The sequence below is a fragment of the Solanum stenotomum genome, chromosome 4 (genome assembly GCF_019186545.1).
Source record: "Solanum stenotomum isolate F172 chromosome 4, ASM1918654v1, whole genome shotgun sequence".
Classification (NCBI taxonomy): domain Eukaryota; kingdom Viridiplantae; phylum Streptophyta; class Magnoliopsida; order Solanales; family Solanaceae; genus Solanum; species Solanum stenotomum.
This window is the reverse complement of record NC_064285.1, coordinates 6,576,338-6,600,714: the sequence shown is the minus strand read 5'-3', so window position 1 is coordinate 6,600,714 and position 24,377 is coordinate 6,576,338. Positions and strand designations below refer to the sequence as shown.

Genomic DNA, 24,377 nt, shown 5'->3' with positions numbered 1-24,377 from the left:
AAAGTTTAATCTATTTTTACATGAATCTCAGTATAACAATATCTGAACTTTTACCTTTACAAGTCATACTAAACATCAAACAAAAATGTCATATTATTTGGCCTTCACAAGACCACACTTTCAAACGTGAATGTTTAAAGTTATCATGCTTTAGCCTTGTATGATTCTTTTTTCAAAGCGAGTAAACTAACAAGAAAAAACTACTCTATAAAGCGGATACTAATTATAATAAAACCTCACTAAATTAATACTTGATTAATTAATAATCTCTCAAAGTTAATAATTTCCTCCGGTCTCGACTTGGGCCAATGGAAAAATCACTCATTTCGATAAGATAATAAGATAATATATTTTCAGAAAACCCCTATATAAATCTATGGTCCCATTAATATTATAAATTAATAATTCTTTAAAAGTACAAATATATCTAAGAAAATTTAGTGAAATATGATTCTATTATGTTCTGTTTTTTGTTAAAATTTAAATTTAGTTGAAGCTCATCTCTAACTTTTCTTATTGCATCCAAACCCAGAAAATTGTGAAGAGTTTTAGATGCAAGTGTTTCCTTACGCGTAATGCTTCCTAAGGTATTGTATCATCTTCAACTTTATCATTAACATTGTTTTTCCAATGATATCCACAATTTGTTAATTCTAAGCTCTAGACCTCTGAACATGTATTATTTTCACCCATCCAATAGGTTATTAACGTCCATTTTATTGTGGTAACCGAGATCATTAATCATGACCTCAAGTTCATGAATGACGTTTTTACAAGTGGATTCTTTCAAATTCTTTGAGATTCCATCCTTGAACAGTTTTTTCGATGTCGAACACTCTTTAAATTATTAAATATTAATTATCGATTAAATAATAACTCTATAAAATAAATGATGATTTCAAATTGGATATTTGTAGAGTTCGCCCCAATGGTGTTGATGGAGTTTAATGGTGAAAATACTCGTAAAACATTTATGGATTTACTTTTACGTAGCATTGGATACCAGAGCAATAGGCATATTTTGTAGATCGATCTGTAAATGTTTTTCGAGTATCTTTTGCCCATAACCTTCAAAAAATTATGGAGTATAGGAACAAATTTTATTACCGATGTGGATCCGTCTGATGTTCAAATCCAAAGGGACAGCTTTACTGAAGCTGATGGGTGAGTTGAAAAAAATAATTCTTTTCGTCCCAATTCATATGACATATTTCAGATTTTGAGATTCAAATAAATTTATATTTGAAATATTTTTGAATTGTCAATTATTGTAACTTACAGTACTTTTCACGTAGTTTACAAATATATAAGTTTCATTTTAAAAAATAAAGATTTGATAGGCAAAATTATTTAACTCAAAAAAAAAATGTGTCACATAATTTAGAATAAAAAATAATTGTTTATAAAGAAACACAAATGTTAGTATTTACTTAATATTCTAATTAGATAACTCTTATTATGTGCTTGCACATTCATATGTTTTTAGTGGAAGCAAGGTTTTGTGACTTATAACCTTATATTATTTGAGTTGACATAATGCCATTCAATATATGTATTAATTTACTTTTATTATTCATGCATAATAGTTTATTTTAAGAGATAAATATTTTTATCATAGTACGTATTTATTTTTAAATTGAAATATCATATATGTTATTAAAGTTGTATCAAATTTATAGATTTTCTAACTTCAATTTATGAGTTATTATTTCTTTTTATTGGTATATTTTTATTTTTATTTTACAACATAAAAACAATCGAATAATATATGTATCATTTAAAATACATAATTTGTATTAAGCATTTAAGATAGTCGTTTTCAAAGGCCATAAAATATCACTCTTTATATCAAGAGCATAACATAAGCTATATATTATAGGATTGTATAATTTCTCATTCATTCTGCTCTAAACTCAATTTCTTGAACAATAAGGCTACCTTTTCCATGAGATGGGCCGATTTTGAGAATTTGCAAAATAAAATGCGTTGTCTTAATATATGTATTTAATGAATATAAGCTATGTATATTGTCGAAGAGGCAAGATTGTCATTCAAAAACTAACAAAGTAACCATGCAAGGAAACTTGGGGGGATTCAACATCTAATAAACATACTTGAAAAGAAATAATCTTTTATATCCACTTTTTTTTATGAACGGGGTTTAGATGAACCTTCTTCCACCTTTGGCTCTGCTCACGCCAACAATGTATATAACTTGAACTCATTTTTTTATAAGCAAAACCCTTCTAAAATAGACCAATAAAATCATGAAATGAACCTGCTTCCCATAAAATAGCAAGTTCTCTTGCTGATATCATATAACATTTTCTAATAAAAAAACACTAAAATTTCGAACTTATAAACTTCAAATTCTGACTCTTGTCTCTCCTTGTGGTTGTGTTTTAGGCCCCATTCAAGCATAAACTAATTTGGCCAAATGTATTTTTGGTATATACAACTAAAAGCTTCCTCAAAATTACAGCAAAAACAAAAATTCTAAAAAAATTAGATTGAAATGGAATGCATAACCACTTTACCTCCATCAATTAGAACAGGGGAATCACAACTAAAGTAAGCTCCTTTTTAGATGAGGAAACTCACAGGGAGACATATCTCAAGATAATATCTTCTGCCAAAAGCATGACATCCTTCGGGAGAATATCGTGACAACCAATGGCGGAGCCAGAACTTTGATAAAGGGGTGTCAAAATATAAACAAGTAAAATTGCGTAGAAGTCAAGGAGTGTCAATATGTAATATATATACATAAAAAAATATTTTTTGTCTAGCTACACAATGTAATTTTCTGACGAAGGGCCCCTCAACTTCATGTGGCTCCGCCACTAGTGACAACGGTCATCATATCGTAGAAAGTGAAGTACAAGAGGGTGAAAAAAGGATGAACAAGTACCAAAAGAACTCTGTGACGGTCATAAAGACATAAGGGATTTCAATGAAAATTCGCAAGATAAAAAAGTTAAGTAATTTAGACATTTCACCTAAAATCATCGAGGTATGAACTTTTCCTACTATAATGATAAAACATATCCATCAAGGTGACTTTACTGTTATAATATAGGATAATATATAGGATGATATGTAATTTGTTAAACTAGTGAAAATTCACAAGTATAGATATCAACACTACACAATTCAATTAATTGAAAGTCAAATATGCTTAGTTAGATATCAAAAATATCCAAATTTGAACTTGCCAATATTTAAAGGACTAAAAGTGCAAACTTCCCAAAAGTCAAAAGGAAATTAAAAACACAATTTTAACTTTTTAATTTAATTTTATTTCTCAAAGAATTAGCAATAAAAACCAAAGTTTATATTCCCTCCAAATTAAAATCTGTCACATTTCAGTTATCGTCTTATCGAGAGTCAAACTACATAAAAAAAATTTACTAATATTTTAAGATATACTCTCTCTATTTACTTTTACTTGTCACGTTTCATGAGAGTCAATTTTCAGAGTTAAATTTGATTAAATTAATTTAATATATCAAATATAAAATTTATACATTCAAAACATACAAAAAATAATACAAGATGCAATTCTCTTTCATCTTAAAATAGTGGTGAAAGTTAATACAATTTAATTCTCAAAAAGAAAAACGTGACAAGTAAAAATGAAGCGTCCCAATATTTTGGGAGGCAAAACTATAAGGAAAAAAAGAGGACATACAAGTTTGCTTCCATCAAGGAGAATTTGGGGATTTGGAAACACTAAAATAAAGTTCTTTCTTGGAAGAATAAACCAAAAAAAGTTTCTGGGGAACTTCCAGTATATATGTACTAGTGGGATGAGCTAACAAGAGGAGAAACCCTAGTTATCCGAGCTCATCCTATAGATTCCGTAAAAGTCATTCACAATAAAATAAGGTTGATCGCTGCTATACCACTAGATCATCAACGACTAGTGTATAATGGAAGACAACTATCCAATCGGTCATACCAAACATTGACATTTTATGGCGTTTAGATTGATACAACCATTCATTTAGTTGGTCAAATGCAAAGCATATTTCATCTTCAGGCATGGCAGATAATAAATGACATAATTTCAAAAAATCAAAAATCTTTTCAAAATGGCAGATTTATTTTTGAAATCATGTCACTGATTCTTTGCCATGCCTAAACATGAGATGTGCTCCGTGTTTGGCCAACTAGATATATGGCTGCATCATTTTTAACGCCATAGAATGTCAATGTTTGATGACTGGAGAGTTGTCTTCCATTGTACACTGTCGTTGATGATATGGTGGTATACTAGTGATCAACCTGAATTGATTGTAAATGACTTTTATGGAATTTGTTGAATGAGCTCAGATAACTAGGATTTCTCCTCTTGTTAACGACTGAGCAAAAATCTGAATTGAAGTTGGATCAGTTCTCTTTCTCTTTCTGATAAGGAATGAATAAGTTTGATCAGATAAAACTTGATCAAGCTTACGACTAGTTGATGGTAGAACTACGGAGGTTATAGCCAGTGGTGCGGCGGCGGTTGTTATCACATAACGGCGTAGTAATGTGAAAAAGGGTAACGAAAATGATGGTGTGGTTTAGTTTAAAACTTAAGAGATTAATTTATAGAACTAAAATTAGAAAAAGGTCAAAAAGATCATTAATGTATGAATAATAAATTGTGAATAATTAAAATCTTTTTATTAAAGATTTTCCCAAAATGGTCAATTGGTTATCAATTAGATTGTCCCCTAAAATTAATGGTCTTATTTTTTCTATTTCAAAGTTCTTTTTTGGGGCAATTAAATTTAATGACGAGTCCACTAATTGTGAATAAAATCTTTTTTAAAAGATTTTTCCCAAAATGGTCAATTGGTTATTAATTAGATTTTCCCCTAAAATTAATGATCTTATTTTTTCTATTTCAAAGTTCTTTTTTGGGCAATTAAATTTAATGATGAGTCCATCCCACTAAGAAATATTTATTAATCATTATAGTGGTCAAACTAGTTTGTTGAAAAAGTATATAAATGCATCAAAGTGGTCAAGATCAATATATTCATTAATGATATACATCATTAAATTTTGTCATTTTTATATGATATACAATAAAATCTTATTAAATTAATATAGGTGGAATCATAAAATACTACTTTCTTAATTTCAAAATAAGTGAATTGTTGAGGCAATGCACATTCATTAAGAAAAAGAAAGTTTAGGACATTAAATAAACGTCACTTTTCACTCTTCCCCTTTTAGTTATTCTCAAAATATTCTTAAAAATATTAATAATTCAAAGTAAAAAAAATCATAAATATGAGCAAATAACTCTCTTAAAGTATCACCTAGAAGATACAAATGAGGGGTAAAAATGGAAAAATTTCCTAACAACTCTTTTGAGTTTTGAACAATTCACTTATTTTGAACTATGAAAAAAGACTCAACAATTCACTTATTTTGAAATGGAGGGAGTATTATTTTGTAGAAATATTATTTAATCGATAAAAGAGTGTTTTGAGATTCAATAAAGGTTAATTTTGATTACATCAAGACCACTGTATCTTACTAATTTATGTATCATATTCATTGAAATTCACATAAAAAAATTATTATACATAAAGTACAATGAATACATCACTATTATTGTATCTTAATAAATTATGTATCATATTTATTGAATTCATATAAAAAATAAATTCATTATACATAAAGTACAATGTATATGCATGATTCATTGTAACATATTTTTTCGTTAAATAATTCATTGTAATATAAATTCAATAAAAATAGAGATAAGACTATTGCAGATATGATAACTGCAGGTTTTACTGGACAGTTAAAAGGTTGGTGGGATAATTATCTCAATCAAGAGCAAAGAGATAAAGTCCTACAGGCAGTTAAGTTAGAAGGAGGGCAAATTACTTAGAATGCAGTTTATACGCTGGTTCTAAATATCATTGAACATTTTTCAAGAAGATGGTCAGATAATAGCGAGTCCATTAGAACCTTGCTTCAAAATCTTCGATGTAAAACCCTTACATCATTTAGATATTATAAGGATGTATTCTTATGCAGAGTTATGGAATTGCCAGAGTGTAATAGCACTCGTTGAAAATCCAAATTTATAGATGGATTACCAACTCTCTTTGCTGAAAGGGTTAGAAAGGCCATCAGAGGAGAAAATCACAGTATAAATTATGATGAGTATATCTATGGAAAACTTATATGTGCCTGTGTCCAGGAAGGACTAGCATTGTGCAATGAGATTAAGTTGAATCAACAGATAAAGCGACATCGCCTAAATGAAAGAAAGCAACTAGGAGAATTTTGCGAACAATTCGCATTTGATATTCCTAAACAAAAATCTAAAGAAAAGGAATATACTCCTAAGAAGAAAAAATCTTCCAAAAAAGATTATGAGAAATGGAAGAAAAAGAGGATTGAAAAGAAGCTTAGAAGAGCTGAAGAAGGAAAAGGAGATTCTTTTAAGAGAAAGAAGAAGGAAAAGGAGATTGTTCTAAGAGAAAGAAGAAATATCGTCAGAATTATAATAAATCAGATACTTGCCACAAATGTGGAAGATTTGATCATTATGCCAAGGATTTTCGAGTCAAGGAAAAAATTAAAAGACTTGATATAGGAGATGATATTAAGGACTCTCTTTATAAAATAATGCTTAATTCTGATTCAAAAAAATCAGGATCAGAAAGTAGCAGTAATGAAGGATCCTCAACTAGTGAAGATCTCAAAGCCCTTCAACAAGAAGATTATATAACTTCTGAGGATGAGTGTTCACCTTGCCAATAAGGAATGGCATGTGAAAAAGAAGATGATGAAGACGATCTTTATAAGATCTATGCTCAATTTAAAGAATTGAGTCTTAATATCATTGATAATGACAAAGTATTAGAGCTTTTACAAAATATTAAAGATTCGAAAATAAGAGCTCAAATTATTGATAAAATCAGTAATAATCCTCCTAGTAAGGTAATGGATCATATTCCTGAAGAGATCCCTACTAAAGAAGGTTCATCTACCATGACAGAAGTTAAAAATCTTTTACTCAAAAGGGGAAAAATGATAAGTTCTCCCACTACGATTAATGACCTAAAGGAAGAGGTTAATATCCTCAAGGAAGACATTCTTCGGTTAAAAGAAAAGAATGTGGTTATTGAAGTTAGACTAGATGCCATTCAAACTCGTCAAGATTTGGAAAATGTGTCTGAGTCTTCCTCTTCTCTTGAAGGAGAAAATAATAGTCTTGATTTCATGAAAAATCTTTATTTAAAAAATGAAAAGACAGATTTTTTATATAGTTTAAAAGCTTTTACTTCACAAAAGTTTTATACAAAAATTACTCTCTTAATATATTATAATTATAAAGAAGAATTTATTGCTCCTATTGATAGTGCGGCTGATTTAAATTGTATTCAGGAAGGACTAATACCTTCAAGATATTTTCATAAAACTACTCATAGTCTCCGTTCTGCTAATGGTAGCAAAATGAATATTGAATTTAAACTACCAAAAGCTTTTATTTGCAAGGGAAAAAATTGTGTTCCTCAAAGCTTTGTTTTAGTAAAAAACATCACCAATCAAATTATTTTAGGTGTCCCTTTCATAAATGATATTTTTTCACTTACTTATTGGGATAATAATAAAATTGTGGGTACTTGGAATAACAAACTTTTTATACTTGAGTTTGTTACAAAACCCTTTACTAGAATTATAAGTAATTTAACTGAAAAATTAATTTCGAAAAATAATCAGGTCAACTTTTTAAAACAAGAAATTAACAACATTGAAGTTGATCATATTTTACAAAATCCTAAATTACAGGAAAAAATTGCTATCTTAGCAAATCAATTCTCTCTTGATATATGCGGAGATCATCCTAATGCTTTCTGGAACAGGAAAAAGCATGTTGTTAATCTTCCATATGAACATGATTTTGATGAGAATAATATTTCTACCAAGGCCAGACCTTGTCAGATGAACTCTGAATATTTGGAGTTATGCCAAAAAGAAATTAGTTCCTTACTACAAAAAGGCTTAATAAAACAATCCAAGTCACCTTGGTCATGTACAACATTTTATGTTAATAAACATGCAGAGCAGGAAAGAGGAGCTCCCAGATTAGTAATAAACTATAAACCGCTTAATAAAGTGTTACGATGGATTAGGTATCCCATTCCTAATAAGAAAGATCTTCTGGATAGAGTATATGATGCTATCATATTTTCTAAATTTGATCCGAAATCAGGTTATTGGCAGATTCAGATAGTGAAATCAGATAGATTCAAAACTGCTTTTATTGTGCCAATAGGGCAATTCGAATGGAGTGTTATGCCATTTGGATTAAAAAATGCTCCATCTGAATTTCAGAAAATTATGAATAATATTTTCATGCCTTATAGTAATTTTATAATAGTTTATATAGATGATTTCTTAGTGTTTTTCAAAAATGTGGAAACTCATTTTAAACACCTTGAATTATTTAAAAAGATAATAATACAAAATGACTTGATTTTATCACAACCTAAAATGGCTTTGTTTAAAACAAATGTCAGATTTCTTGGTCATAATATAGAAAGAGGAAGTATTAGTCCTATTAATAGGAGTATTGAATTTGCTTCTAAATTTCCTGATATTATTACTAACAAGACTTAGTTACAGAGATTTCTTGGGAGTCTTAATTATGTTGCTCCATTTATTAAGGATTTAGCAAAAGATATAACTGTCTTATATGATAGATTGAAAAATAATTCCTAAAGCTTGGTCAGATGATCATACGAAAGCGGTCAAAAAGATCAAAGAAAAAGTTAAAAACCTTCCTTGTTTGACCTTAGCCAATTCAAATTGGGCAAAAACAGTGGAAACTAATGCTTCAGACATGGGATATGGTGGAGTATTGACTCAGTATTGTCCCGATAACAAGTGCCATTATATAGTGCAATTTTATTCTGGCAAATGGAATACTGCTCAGAAAAATTATGCCACCATAGCTAAGGAAATCTTGGCTATCTTGAAATGTGTTCTTAAATTTCAAGGAGATCTTTATAACCAAAAGTTTTTAATAAAAACTGATTGCCAAGCTGCTAGGTTTATGTTTAATAAAGACTGTAAACACGATGTTTCTAAACAAATGTTTGCTCGATGGCAAGGTTTCTTAGCCCCTTCCGATTTCGAAATACAATATAAAAAGGGTGAAGATAATAGTCTTCTTGATTTTCTCACTAGAGAATATTTGAATTAATAAAATTCCATTTCTTCTTTTCAGGATGAGACTAGTATGGCCCCCTCCCTCCAGAAGGGGAAAAGGAGGAAGAACGAATGCAGGAAGAGGAAGTCATATCCTCGCTCAACAAGGCAATAAAATACTAATAACATTTAATAGTAATGTTTCAGCTGNCCGATTTCGAAATACAATATAAAAAGGGTGAAGATAATAGTCTTCCTGATTTTCTCACTAGAGAATATTTGAATTAATAAAATTCAATTTCTTCTTTTCAGGATGAGACCAGTATGGCCCCTTCCCTCCAGAAGGGGAAGAGGAGGAAGAACGAATGCAGGAAGAGGAAGTCATATCCTCGCTCAACAAGACAATAAAATACTAATAACATTTAATAGTAATGTTTCAGCTGCTTTATCAAGTGAAGCTAGTGGTATTGATATAAACCACCCGATGTATAAAGAGTTTATGGATTTTATGAAGTCCAAAAAAGAGTCGGATAATAATCCACCTACATACTCTTCAATTATGATTGATGATGAGAACACAGAAGTCTTTGATCTGAATGACAAAAAAGAAGTTATACTTCTTTTGGAAGAAAATGATCTCAAATGAAGAAATGAGCCATGGAAAATAATGGCTAGGTATTTGGACACAGTATCATTTACTACTGCAGTGTACAAATACATAATGCACTATGAGATTATACTCTCATCTACAGGGTGTGAATTCCAGCATTCTACCCTGCTGATACGAAAAAAGTTTATAACTTTTCCAAACTAATTATAAAAAAGATTTTAGCACCTGAAGAATGGGGTATGAGCACATTAAAGGAATTGGATTATATCCATCCAGAACAAAAGATTGCAGTAAAATACAATTACTAGGATTATATTGATGGATTTAATAAAGTCCTTTTATATGAGAATGCTAACAAAAAGCATTCATGGTTTATAAAGATATGTTCTAATGTATTTGACAAACATATCCCTAATTGATTTTGCAAATGGTAGACTTTATATGGTCCCTCGATAAAAATTGTACCAGAGTTGTACAAAAAATTATATCTGGAATGGGTGGATATCTCCCCGAAATTGATAAGTTTATAGGAAGGAAATATATTCTTCTAAGGAATATCTTTAATGTATTTCTTTATTGAATTCTCTATTCCTTGGATTATGAAATGGTCAATAGAAGTTAATACTACTTCAGACGGATTTCCTTGTTTACAAAGGACTTTTTATACCAAGTTCTGGAGTAAACTATTCCAGAAAAATCCCGAAGGCAAGATATATGGCCAAGAAATTATTAAATCAATAATTTCTTGGCCATGTATCTTGCCTTCAAGATTTTTCTGGAGTAGTTTACTCCAGAACTTGGTATAAAAAGTTCTTTGTAAACAAGGAAATCCTTCTGAAGTAGTATTAACTTCTATTGACCATTTCATAATCCAAGGAATAGAGAATTCAATAAAGAAATACATTAAAGATATTCCTTAGAAGAATATATTTCCTTCCTGTAAACTTATCAATTTCGGGGAGATATCCACCCATTCCAGATATAATTTTTTGTACGACTCTGGTAAGATTTTTACTGAGGGACCATATAAAGTCCACCATCTGTAAAACCAATTAGGGATATGTCTGTCAAATATATTGGAACATATCTTAATAAACCATGAATGCTTTTTGTTAGCATTCTCATATAAAAGGACTTTATTAAATCCATCAATATAATCCCAGTAATTGCATTTTACTGCAATCTTTTGTTCTAGGTAGATATAATCCAATTCCTTTAATGTGCTCATACCCCATTCTTCGGGTGCTAATCTTTTTTATAATTAGTTTGGAAAAGTTATAAACTTTTTTCGTATTAGCAGGGTAGAAATGCTGAAATTCACACCCTGTAGATGAGAGTATTATCTCATAGTGCATTCTGTATTTGTACACTGCAGTAGTATATGATATTGTGTCCAAATACCTAGCCATTATTTGTCATGGCTCATTTCTCCATTTGAGATCATTTTCTTTCAAAAGAAGTATAACTTCTTTTTTGTCATTCATATCAAAGACTTCTGTGTTCTTATCATCAATCAGAATTGAAGAGTATGTAGGTGGATTATTATCCGACTCTTTTTTGGACTTCATAAAATCCATAAACTCTTTATACATCGGGTGGTTTATATCAATACCACTAGCTTCACTTGATGAAGCGGCTGAAACATTACTATTAAATGTTGTTAGTATTTTATTGCCTTGTTGAGCGAAGATATGACTTCTTCTTCCTGCATTCGTTCTTCCTCCTCTTCCTCTTCTGGAGGGAAGGGACCATACTGGTCTCATCCTGAAAAGAAGAAATGAATTTTTATTAATTCAAATATTCTCTAGTGAGAAAATCAAGAAGACTATTTATCTTCACCCTTTTTATATTGTATTTCAAAATAGAAAGGGGCTAAGAGAGCTTGCCATCAAGCAAACATTTGTTTAGAAACATCGTGTTTACAGTCTTTATTAAACATAAACCTAGCAGTGTGTCAATTAGTTTTTATTAAAAACTTTTGGTTATAAAGATCTCCTTGAAATTTAAGAACACATTTCACGATAGCCAAGATTTCCTTAGCTATGGTGGCATAATTTTTCTGAGCAGTATTCCATTTGCCAGAATAAAATTGCACTATATAATGGCGCATGTTATCGGGACAATACTGAGTCAATACTCCACCATATCCCATGTCTGAAGCATCAGTTTCCAATGTTTTTGCCCAATTTGGATTGGCTAAGGTCAAACAAGGAAGGTTTTTAACCTTTTCTTTGATCTTTTTGACCGTTTTAGTATGATCATCTGACCAAACTTTAGGATTATTTTTCAATCTATCATATAAGACAACTATATCATTTTCTAAATCCTTTATAAATGGAGCAACATAATTAAGACTCCCAAGAAATCTCTATAACTGAGTCTTGTTAGTAATAATATCAGGAAATTTAGAAGCAAATTCAATACTCCTATTAATAGGACTAATACTTCCTCTTTCTATATTATGACCAAGAAATCTGACATTTGTTTTAAACAAAGCCATTTTAGGTTGTGATAAAACCAAGCCATTTTGTATAATTATCTTTTTAAATAATTCAAGGTGTTTAAAATGAGTTTTCACATTTTTGGAAAACACTAAGATATCATCTATATAAACTATTATAAAATTACTATAAAGCATGAAAATATCATTCATAATTTTCTGAAATTCAGATGGAGCATTTTTTAATCCAAATGACATAACATTCCATTCGAATTGCCCCATTGGCACATTAAAAACGATTTTGAATCTATCTGATTCCGCTATCTGAATCTGCCAATAACCTGATTTCAGATCAAATTTAGAAAATATGATAGCATCATACACTCTATCCAGAAGATCTTTCTTATTAGGATTGGGATACCTGATCCATCGTAACGCTTTATTAAGCGGTTTATAGTTTATTACTAATCTGGGAGCTCCTCTTTCCTCCTCTGCGTGTTTATTAACATAAAATGTTGTACATGACCAAGGTGACTTGGATTGCTTTATTAAGCCTTTTTGTAGTAAGGAACTAATTTCCTTTTTGCATAACTCCAAATATTCAGAGTTCATCAGACAAGGTCTGGCCTTGGTAGAAATATTATTCTCCGCATATATCAAGAGAGAATTGATTTGCTAAGATAGCAATTTTTTCCTGTAATTTAGGATTTTGTAAAATATGATCAACTTCAATGATGTTAATTTCTTGTTTTAAAAGTTGACCTGATTATTTTTCGAAATTAATTTTTCAGTTAAATTATTTATAATTTTAGTAAAGGGTTTTGTAACAAACTCAAGTATAAAAGGTTTGTTATTCCAAGTACCCACAATTTTGCTATTATCCCAATAAGTAAGTGGAAAAATATCATTTATGAAAGGGACACCTAAAATAATTTGATTGGTGATGTTTTTTACTAAAACAAAGCTTTGAGGAACACAATTTTTTCCCTTGCAAATAAAAGCTTTTGGTAGTTTAAATTCAATATTCATTTTGCTACCATTAGCAGAACGGAGACTATGAGTAGTTTTATGAAAATATCTTGAAGGTATTTGTCCTTCCTAAATACAATTTAAATTAGCCGCACTATCAATAAGAACAATAATTTTTTTTTTATAATTATAATCTATTAAGAGAGTAATTTTTGTATAAAACTTTTGTGAAGTAAAAACTTTTAAACTATATAAAAAATCTGTCTTATCTTTTTTTAAATAAAGATTTTTCATGAAATCAAGACTATTATTTTCTCCTTCAAGAGAAGAGGAAGACTCAGACACATTTTCCAAATCTTGACGAGTTTGAATGGCATCTAGTCTAACTTCAATAACCACATTCTTTTCTTTTAACCGAAGAATGTCTTCCTTGAGGATATTAACCTCTTCCTTTAGGTCATTAATCGTAGTGGGAGAACTTATCATTTTTCTCCTTTCGAGTAAAAAATTTTTAACTTCTGTCATGATATTTGAACCTTCTTTAGTAGGGATCTCTTCAGGAATATGACCCGTTACCTTACTAGGAGGATTATTACTGATTTTATCAATAATTTGAGCTCTTATTTTCGAATCTTTAATATTTTGTAAAAGCTCTAATACTTTGTCATTATCAATGATATTAAGACTCAATTCTTTAAATTGAGCATAGATCTTATAAAGATCGTCTTCATCATCTTCTTTTTCACATGCCATTCCTTGTTGGCAAGGCGAACACTCATCCTCAGAAGTTATATAATCTTCTTGTTGAAGGGCTTTGAGATCTTCACTAGTTGAGGATTCTTCATTACTGCTACCTTCTGATCCTGATTTTTCTGAATCAGAATTAAGTATTATTTTATAAAGAGAGCCCTTAATATCATCTCTTATATCAAGGCTTTTAATTTTTTCCTTGACTCGACAATCCTTGGCATAATGACCAAATCTTCCACATTTGTGGCAAATATCTAATTTATTATAATTCTGACGATACTTCTTCTTTCTCTTAGAAGAAAATCCTTTTCCTTCTTCAGCTCTTCTAAGCTTCTTTTCAATCCTCTTTTTCTTCCATTTCTCATAATCTTTTTTGGAAGATTTTTTCTTCTTAGAAGTATATTCCTTTTCTTTAGATTTTTGTTTAGGAATATCAAATGCGAATTGTTCGCAAAATTCTCCTAGTTGCTTTCTTTCATTTAAGCGATGTCGCTTTATCTGTTGATTCAACTTAATCTCATTATACAATGCTAGTCCTTCCTGGACACTGGCACTTATAAGTTTTTCATAGGTATACTCATCATAATTTATACTGTGATTTTCTCCTCTGATGGCCTTTCTAACCCTTTCAGCAAAGAGTGTTGGTAATCCATCTATAAATTTGGATTTCCAACGAGTGTTATTACACTCTGGCAATTCCATAACTCTGCATAAGAATACATCCTTATAATATCTNTCCTTTTTCTTTACAGTCGTATCTACTGTGATAAGAAAGCGCTCTTAGTTCAGTTCGGTAGAACGTGGGTCTCCAAAACCCGATGTCGTAGGTTCAAATCCTACAGAGCGTGATTTTTTTCTTCTTAGATCGAATTAGAATGAAATAGATTCATTCAGTAACTTTCACAACAATCGGAATTTGACCTCCTGTGCCTGTGAATTAAAGAAAGGAGGAGCTGAAAGCCACTTGACTGTAAGGAGAGGACTTCCAGGGCTCGATCTACGGCTGCGTCCCGTGGTTTGGTAGAATAGACACTTCCAAGGATAGTCTACACACACAAACCCAATCTCGTTTTCTTAGGGTTATGGTGGCACTATGTTTAAATTGACTTCCCCTCTTTGCTCTTGATTGAGATAATTATCCCACCAACCTTTTAACTATCCAGTAAAACCTGCAGTTATCATATCTGCAATAGTCATATCACTATTTTTATTGGTTTTACAGATAGTACTGTACATAAGCATAAGATGGACAATTGTATAAATCTGTCTATCAGTATAACCATCAATGTTCCATTCATAAATTTCCTTTCCATTATAACTATTAGTTATAATATGTTCATGTTCCTCTAATAGAACATCCTGAGGAGTGGGTCTAGGATAGTAGTACATCCTTTGGACTGGCTTCCTCGCATATCTTTCTGAGATCTTATTAACCTCATCAGGAAATTCTATATTATTACTAGATTCTCCTTGTAAGAAATTCTCCGTATTAATAGGTTGAACTCTTCCTCCCTTGAATTTCTTTTCTAGAAAATTCTCTAAATCTGAATAATCTTTAAGCTTGAAATTATCAATTTCAGGCGGAGGTTGTAAGTTACTATGAGCAACTTTTTCTTTACCTTTTACCTTAGTAGGTAATAGAAAAATAATTTTATCAACTTTATCATGCAAAGAGACAATATGTTCACCTATAATACTCATATAAATATTGGCATAATTATTTTGTTTAATTATAGCATTGACATGACTAGTAGTCACTAGAGCAACATCATTTTCAAACAATTTTGAAAAAGCATTAAAATTAACAATTTTATCATTTTTATTTATTTGAAAAGATTGTTGTGGAGGAAAAACTGATTTAGTAATTTCTCCATTACTAGTAAAATCTCTTTCTAGCATAGAAATATAGTTATGAACATGTTTGCACATAAACCAAGAAACAAAAGCAATCAGTCTATTTATTCTCGAATTTATAATATCTTTATAAAATTCCTCTTGAAATTCATACAGTTCTTCTTTATTGAAGTTTTTGAAGAACCATCTTCTAAAAAGTTTTCATTTTTTTCGCTGAAAATCTTTAGCGATTCTTGCCCTTGCCGGTGATCCCAAACTAAAATCAATTTGTTTGTCAGACATCATAAAACAAATATCAAGTAGTCAGACCATTTGGAAAATTCATTTCAGATTTGATTATATCTAAATCTGAGCTAGGCCTGGGGACAGGTCTAACAATATTATCATTATCAATTTTTATATTATAATTTTCCCTAATTTGAGAAGTAGAAGCTCTAGAAGGGACCTGAACAACATAATATTAGTACGAGGTTGAGTAGCATTCTCAATAACCCATTCCTGAGGAAAATCAATTTCTTCTCATTTAATAGGTCTTCTAGTAACAACTTTCGATTTATCAAAATTAGTTTCTATTAAAATGGTTTCATTTTTTAAATCAATGACTTTGCACATAGGATTTAAAGTATGCCAAAGTTTATAATATATTCTATAACAGATACAAACAACTTCAGTGCCAGGCATATAATCATAACCATGAAGTTTAACATTTAACATAAGAGAACTTAATGAATTCTCATCCTGTAAGGAAATCTGCAAGTTAGGATAAGCATTAAAATAAACTAGTCCATATGCTAGACTAGTTTTAATTGTCCCTATAAGAGACTTCTTCCAATTATGATTTCTACCATCACGCAAGGCTGCTATAAAACTTTCAGGTAAACCACGCAAAGTAAGAGGCTTAAAAGCTACCTGTACTAGACCAATATGCATAAAACGATAAATATCCCTATAAGGGGCTAAATCATTTTCAGATAATAATCTAAAAGTCTGATTATCACTATCGATAGTGATAGTCTCTTTTGTAGTTTTAACCTCTTGTTTGAGACCAAGTTTCTCAAAAGTACCCATCTGATATATGATTCTAGGCGATAATTTTCAGAATAGTCCACTTATTAAGTAGATCTAGGTGTTGAGGTATATCATACTCTTCTTTTCTACTGTTTTTAACAGTAGACTTCTTCTTTTCTAATGTTCATTGTTTTTTAATAATCAAATATTATTTATTGTATCTTTACTAAAATATTCAATGTATGATGGTGAGAATAAACTATACAAGAAACACATAAAATTTCTTGAAACCATATCCAAAAATGGCTTCTCATTTAAAAGATGTCACAAAATCAATAATGACAGATCAAATATGTAAAACATTATGTGTATACAAAACTAATCATTCCACATGCACTAAAAAATTTGTCACTAACAATTCTTCGTTTGTTTTGTATTTATATTTGTATATGACGGTGATTTTCTTTGGTTTTTTAGTTTTATTATCAGATACATTCAAAAATTTTATAACTTTTAAAGTTTGTATAAACATGTAGTTTTCGAAATTTGTATAATTTTTGTATAATATAGTTTGTATAATTGTTTAAAGTTCAGATGTTTGTGTTTGTATAAATTTGTTATTTCAAATTTTTATCATATTTGTATAATTCCGAAATTTGTATTACTCCAAAAAACAGATCCAATTTTAGATCTACAATTGTACCCATATTTGTATAAATCCGTAATTGTATATTTCTATATTTTGCTTATACAAAATATATACGTACAAAAGCCTACCAACATAATCATACTTCTACAAATACGGACGAAAATAACTCAATATACAAATACAAGTGAATTATACAAACGTATCCGCAAATTATATAAACGTGGTGCGAATTATATAAACGAGTAAGCTATAGCTACAACCTGTAAATATGCAAACTATAGCTAAGGAGCCTAATTAAGTTTCTTATAGTGATTATTTGCAAAATTTCCCCTACTTCAAATAAAAGATAAAATTCAAATTTAGTTTGTGAAATTGTTTTTTGAGATATATTGATATCGATATGAAATTATATAATTCTATAGCAAATCAATAACTAAATTCTCTAAATCAATAAATATAGTTGGTTACATTATTGTGTTGAGCAATGTCACATCCAAGAATGTATGACATGTGGACTGGAATATTCGATTGGATTAAATAAAAAAATGAATAGAAGGAAGGGAAATTAAGTGAAATGAAAGCAAGCAAGCATTATCCAATAATGTGCTTTATCCTTTTCATCTAACCTTTCATTCGCCAAATTCAAGCATTATCCAATAATGTGCTTTATCCTTTTCATCTAACCTTTCATTCGCCAAATTTTGAACACTCTTGTCAAAACTATATGTTTCCATTTTGGTTTATGCTAAATATTTTTTCGGTTCATTTTTACTTATTCATTATATTAAAAATAAGAGAAGTATTTAAAAATATCACTGAACTTGACGTAAATTATTAATTTCATCCTCTAAATTATTGATAGTTTTAAAAACATCGCTCTACTTGACTAACTCAAGTACAATGGTTAGTCAAGTAGAGTGGTGTTTTTAAGACTATCAATATTTCGGAGATGAACTAATAATTTACACCAAATTTAGTTGTGTTTTCAATACTTCTCGTTATTAAAAATAGGTATTCACTTTTATCTATTCATAAAATTAAGAAATAATTTGTTATATTCTTTTTATTATTATATACTGTTCTTTTATAAAATTAAATTATATTGATTTGCTTGAGCCGATAGTCTTTTAAAAATAACTTCTTTATCTGAAAGAGTTAGTGATCATGATTGTCTACACTCTATCCTCTCACTATTTCACTTATCATTGTTATTATTATTATTAGTATAAGAAGTGTTTCAAATCAACAATAGTTTGTTGAACATGAATTGAGTGGAAGTAGGGGCGAAGTTAGAAAGGGCACGTGAGATTCATCCGAGCACCTAATATGATTTACACATGATTAAATTTATATATGAGTTAATACCTCATATGGTCACTCAACTATACACTTTTGTCTCAAAAAATCACTCAACTTTTAATTTTCACTAAAAAGTCAGGAAAAACTGGATAGTTGAGTGACTATCTGAGGTATTAACCCATTCATATATATATAGAGAGAGTCTCCGTTTGTGTTACTGTATTTTGGTAAATAATGAAAATTCTGAAGCCGCCACTATCACTGTGCTGTGCTGTGTGTGGGAGTAGTAAAGTAAAGGGACCCCCAAATGTCCACTTGCTCTGTATTTTTTTCATAAAAAATGGAGCAATTTTGGACCATTCAGCCATCGGAAGTTCCAATAGGCGATGTGTTTTGGACTCTTCTAATTCACACTTTGCCTATTCTCAAAACCCCACCATTGAATTTCTTTTCTCCATTTTTTGGTTGGAGATGATGAATAATATGGAAGATGAGTACATTAGGAGACACCATAGGCATGTGCTCAACGACAATCAGTGTAGTTCTTCACTTGTTAAACGCATCAGAGCTCCTGTTAATCTTGTAAGCTTAATCCATTTTCTACTTGATCTTTCATATTTTCTCAGATCTATATGCGATCATCTTGTTACAAAGGCTTTCTAGGATTTTTCATATAGGGTTGGTTACATTGTAGAAAAATAAGATTTGGGATTTTATCTTTTTTGAAAAAAAATTTGGTTGAATTGTGTAATTTATGATTTTGCTGTTATATTGAAATTTGAGGTAAAGAAGAAAAAGAACGTATTTTTATGTGGAAGATAGTGTTAATTGTTTCAATGAAGTTGGTTGAGAATCAGGGGGGCATAGGTTCAATTTCTAGCAGAGACAAAAATACTAGGTGATTCTTTTCACGTGTCTTGAGCTTTGGTGGATAGAGTTGCCAAGGTGCGTGTAAGCTGCCACATATGCTACAGTTACTAAAAAAAAAGGGTAAGGTAGTGTTAACTGTTTCGTTACCTAGAATGTTTGCATGGTTTGACTTTGGAGTTGGCCTTGGTAAACCAAATTGCATTATGTTTTTGATTTCATGTGTAGCTAATTATTTGATGTGGGACTGACTGTAACATATATGTTCTTATGGAGCTCTTACTGGTTTGGTATGTTTCATAGGTATGGTCATTGGTGAGAAGGTTTGATCAACCACAAAGGTACAAGCCATTCGTTAGCAGATGCGTTGTGCAAGGGGACCTTGAAATTGGGAGTGTGAGAGAAGTGAATGTTAGGTCGGGTCTTCCAGCTACCACCAGCAAGGAGAGGTTAGAGCTTCTAGATGACGAGGAACACATCTTTGGTGTAAAGATTGTTGGTGGAGATCACAGGCTTCAGGTTTGCATCTTTTATTTTCTCATAGAAAATACATGGGTACTATTGATGCATTGGATAGATTATATATGTTAGCTAAATTGTAACATCAGGTGTTTTTTGTATCTTATGATATTGAATAAGTGAAGTTGAGTTTATTCAGTGAAAAAGGAATATAGAATTCAAGTGTGTGTTTAATGGTAAGAAACCATGTTTTCCACTAACCTTCTTGCATCTGCATATACTTCAATAACACTGACAACTATATCTCCTTCTCTTGTTGTAGTTGGGTGAGGGACATGCTTTTCATTGTAAAAGATTTTTACATACTTGAATCTTTGCTATTTTCTGTCAGTTACTCCAGCTAGAGATGATGTTACCACCATTGAACTATGCTGATTATCCTCTTCCTCCTTCTCACCTCTAATTTTATTTTTCCTGATCGGCTTCTTCAACTAGAACACTAACAACAACAACATACCCAGTGTAATCCTATATGCCGGGTCTAAGGAGGTTAAAGTGTATGCAGACCTTACCCCTACCTCGTGGAGGTAGAGAGGCTGTGTCTGAAACCAGAATACTAACTATCACAATATACGAGGTAAATTTTAACATTCTATTCTGAAAGAGCTGATAAATATCAAAGACTCCTTATAAGTTAAGTATCCATTATGGGGTGAGAGTCACAAGGTTATACAGTATTATTTTATAAATGTATGCAGACAGAATTTGAACTTGAAACTTCATGTTTTCAGCATTCATTTATGTCACCTTTGCTTATTCAAATGCCTTCACGGTATGTGTGTGTGTGCGCCTGATAGAGAGATATTGATTGATTTTAAAGTAGGGGTGGGAAAAGCACAAACAATGAAGTTTTGAGTTAGAAGTTACCTGAGATGTTTTATAGTGATCATAAAGTGTCCATTCAATAAAGAAACTCAAGCTTGAGCCTAAAGAATGTCTGCTGAAGTTTAGATGGAAGTAACTTGAGTTTTACTCGCACCTTGTCTGCTTGTCATGTACAACCATCTTCTTTATTGCCCCAGAATTGCATTACTCAGTTAATACTTATGTAATTGTGTTTGAATATCACATGGAACCTGCTTGCACAAGACGTTCCATACTATTCTTTTACTTTTTCTTGAGCAATAATGAGCCTCCTATCCCATTTTACATGATGGTGTTTGACTGTATCAGTATGAAATTCTTTGACACAAACTAAATATATCAAAGTACTAAAGTTGACCTTGATAGCAACAATTAAATGGGAGATGGTAAGAGTTCCACATTTCTCTTCATCTTCTGTTTAATAAAAAAAATCAGTTCCAAATAAGTCATGTCAATAGCATTTAAAATGGGATGTCTATCGTTTTACACAAACTAAAGAGAAAAGAGTGTGACGTAAGCTGGAATAGAGGAAGTTGTAGTATTTTTCAAGTTAGATCCCACATGGTTTGTGTTGTGGAACTTTAGCAGCTCAGACGGTGAGCATGTTGAACTGTTCCATTCATCAATATTCTGTTCTTCATTTACTGTTCCTTGATTAGGAAATGGAGAAGTGAATCCCTGGTCAACCTTCCCTCATAGCAAGAGACGTTTCTGTGGTTTCGTTTCTTGAAGAGTCATCGATGCAGACCTTCCATGAGGGTATAGCATGGGATGTAGGGATCCTTTTACCTGTATAAGATTTCACAACTTCTAGTTCTATCATCTATGAGTGTGTAATGCTAATATTTGGTAACTGGAACGATGAAAAACAAAATGACCTGCTGAACATGAATTTGTAAGAATGGTTAGATAATTTTCCTCTGGGAGAGGGCAGAGACTAATGCTAAGTCCAAATAATCTACCTCACATCATCTTAACTCCAATTTATTGAGCTTCTGGTGTAATAGTAGTTGGATTGACAATGAAGATCATACTTCTTTGATTTTTTTATTCCTTATGGGGGTGAAGATGTAATGCTGTAATCCTTGCCGAGGGCCTGTGCACCCCCGGGATTAGTCGGGGCTCAAAGAGACTCGGACACCCGGTGCAAATCAAAAAAAAAAAAAAAAAAAAAAAAAAGATGTAATGCTGTAATCTTTTGCCTTTTCTACTTCCCAGTGCCTTGGTACAATTTATAATGAAATTTACCTTACCGTGTGAAAAAATAAAGTTTATTGAGCTTTGTGTATACTCATTTTCTTTCCATGGTCTTATGACTCTTATCATGTGCATGTACACTCATTAGGTTTGGTGTTCGTCAGGAATCTTTTGTTTTGTTTAGTTCCTTTGTGTACCACTAGACAATGTAGAGAATCTTTTATAGACCTCTAATTTTTTCTTAAAATACACATTTATTGAGTATTCGAATGAAGCAGATCTAGATGGAGTTATTTCAAGCTATTTTACTTCCAGAAAAAAAGAAGTTCCAGATGGAGTGGAATGAATGTTGAAAATTCTTAAAGCCATCAACAACTAGTTTTGGATTAAGGTAGTAACAGTTGTAGTTGTTGGACTGATTGCTCAGATGGGTAGCATATTGAACTGTTCCATGGTTGCTTTTTGGCTAAAAAATGAAGAACTAAGACGTGAATGCTAGGATAGCTTTTCCTCCGTGAAAAGAGGGGTTTCTGTTGTTTCATATCAGCGAAAATGTGGTATGGGATGGTTAGGACCATTTTTCCAAAACAAGATGGTGCAGCTCCTCTCTACCCCTTCTCTTATTAAGTATGTTATCCAAACATCTGATTAATCAAATGATGCAAAAGTAAAAGGACCTGCTTAGAGTATGAATTGTAAGAATCGATAAATAAATCCCCTATGCTTGCTCATTTCAAGTCCAGGGAACCTACCTTGCGTTATCTAAACTCAATTTATTAAGCTCTCTATGAACTCCGTTTCTTTCTTGTCTTTTTCTGTTTCTTTACCAAATACATATAACTCATCATGAAAATATTGTGCTTCCATTTACATAATGTGAGCTAGCTTTTCTTCCACGCTCTGTAGTAAAATTATGGTAGTATGTTTTTGCATCATTTTCTGTTGGAAAGCACAAGTATTACTCAATATTTATATACTGAACTTGTTAGCAAGTGATTTCTCGTTTTCTTTGAAAACATGGCAGAACTACTCATCAATTATCACTGTTCATCCCGAGGTCATTGACGGGAGACCTGGAACAATTGTAATCGAGTCATTTGTAGTAGACATACCAGATGGGAATACTAAGGACGAAACATGCTTCTTTGTGGAGGCCCTCATCCGGTGTAACCTCAAATCGTTAGCTGATGTATCAGAGCGTTTGGCGGTACAGGGCCATACCGAGCCTATTGATAGAATGTAGCTTCACAGTTTTTACCAATGCAGCAGCGTGGGCTTATACGTTTTTGCTGCTGGAGCATACATGGATTTTGATTAGGTGAGTAGAGCGACTGGTATTATGATTGTCTTCCTCGATCTCAGACGAGTGTGTGTATATATATATTTTTTTTGTTGATGCTTCCTTTTAATCATCTGAAGGTCACCTCTGTTCTTTAACATGCAACCAGATTATTCTTGCAATGGCTATTTCTCATTGTGAAGAACCAGTACTGATTCTGGCTGTGCAAGATATTGAGCCTTGTAAATATTTGCTACTGGATGAGCTTTTGTTGTCATAAGAATCATATCCTACTCTGCTGTGGCAAAGGTGTGCTATACACTCGTCTCGTCTAGAGGCTGATGTGCTAATAATATTCCCTAGACTGTAACTGTGCCTTTTTTGTTTCTGTACTTGTACAAGAAAAAAGTTCCTTGTTTGTTGTTGTATCTTTCACCCTTCATGCTGTGTTGTATATGATTTCATGGTGCATTATTTGTTCCCAAGAACATGTGGATTTCTGAAGCAATTTGTCTTTCCCTTCATTTCATCCCCTGTAAGAATGTGAAGGGAGACTTCCAAGAGCCAAGAATAACAAAAAAAGATAAAGAAGATCTACCTCTTTCCTTAAGGTGTTTTTGGTACGAAGGAAAATATTTTCCAATTTTCTCATGTGTAAATATTTTCAAAATTAACTTATTTTCCTCAAATTTAAGGAAAATGACTTACCTTAAAAAAGTAAGGAAAACATTTTCCAAAATCACGTTGAACCTCACACGTCAAGTTTTCATCCTAACTTAAGTTTTGGTTATCGATTCCAAGTACTAATCCTAGATACTACTCCTGATTCTCAATTCGACTTTGGGCGTGCATAAGTAGACACTTAAATTTATAAAAGATTGAACAACTAGACACACGCGTT

At 31.3% G+C, this 24,377-nt stretch overlaps 1 protein-coding gene and 1 non-coding gene across 4 annotated transcripts; both read left to right on the top strand.

The window, feature by feature from the left end:
* The first annotated feature begins 14,714 nt into the window (after positions 1–14,714).
* On the top strand, positions 14,715–14,788 carry TRNAW-CCA (transfer RNA tryptophan (anticodon CCA)). The gene has a single exon. It is a non-coding gene; the product is annotated as a tRNA-Trp (tRNA).
* A 4,233-nt stretch (positions 14,789–19,021) lies between these two features.
* LOC125863441 (abscisic acid receptor PYL8-like) lies at positions 19,022–23,964 on the top strand. 3 transcript variants are annotated; one of them, XM_049543637.1, is made up of 5 exons: positions 19,022–19,332; positions 19,921–20,136; positions 20,642–20,713; positions 23,222–23,515; positions 23,646–23,964. In XM_049543637.1, exons 1-4 carry the CDS (start codon positions 19,222–19,224, stop codon positions 23,438–23,440), a joined length of 618 nt encoding a protein of 205 aa, XP_049399594.1. In that variant the 5' UTR covers positions 19,022–19,221; the 3' UTR covers positions 23,441–23,515; positions 23,646–23,964. The 3 variants fall into 3 exon arrangements, with proteins under 3 accessions (XP_049399594.1, XP_049399595.1, XP_049399596.1); XM_049543638.1 differs by having other exon boundaries at positions 23,617–23,964; XM_049543639.1 differs by lacking the exon at positions 20,642–20,713 and having other exon boundaries at positions 19,034–19,332.
* Positions 23,965–24,377: the final 413 nt, after the last annotated feature.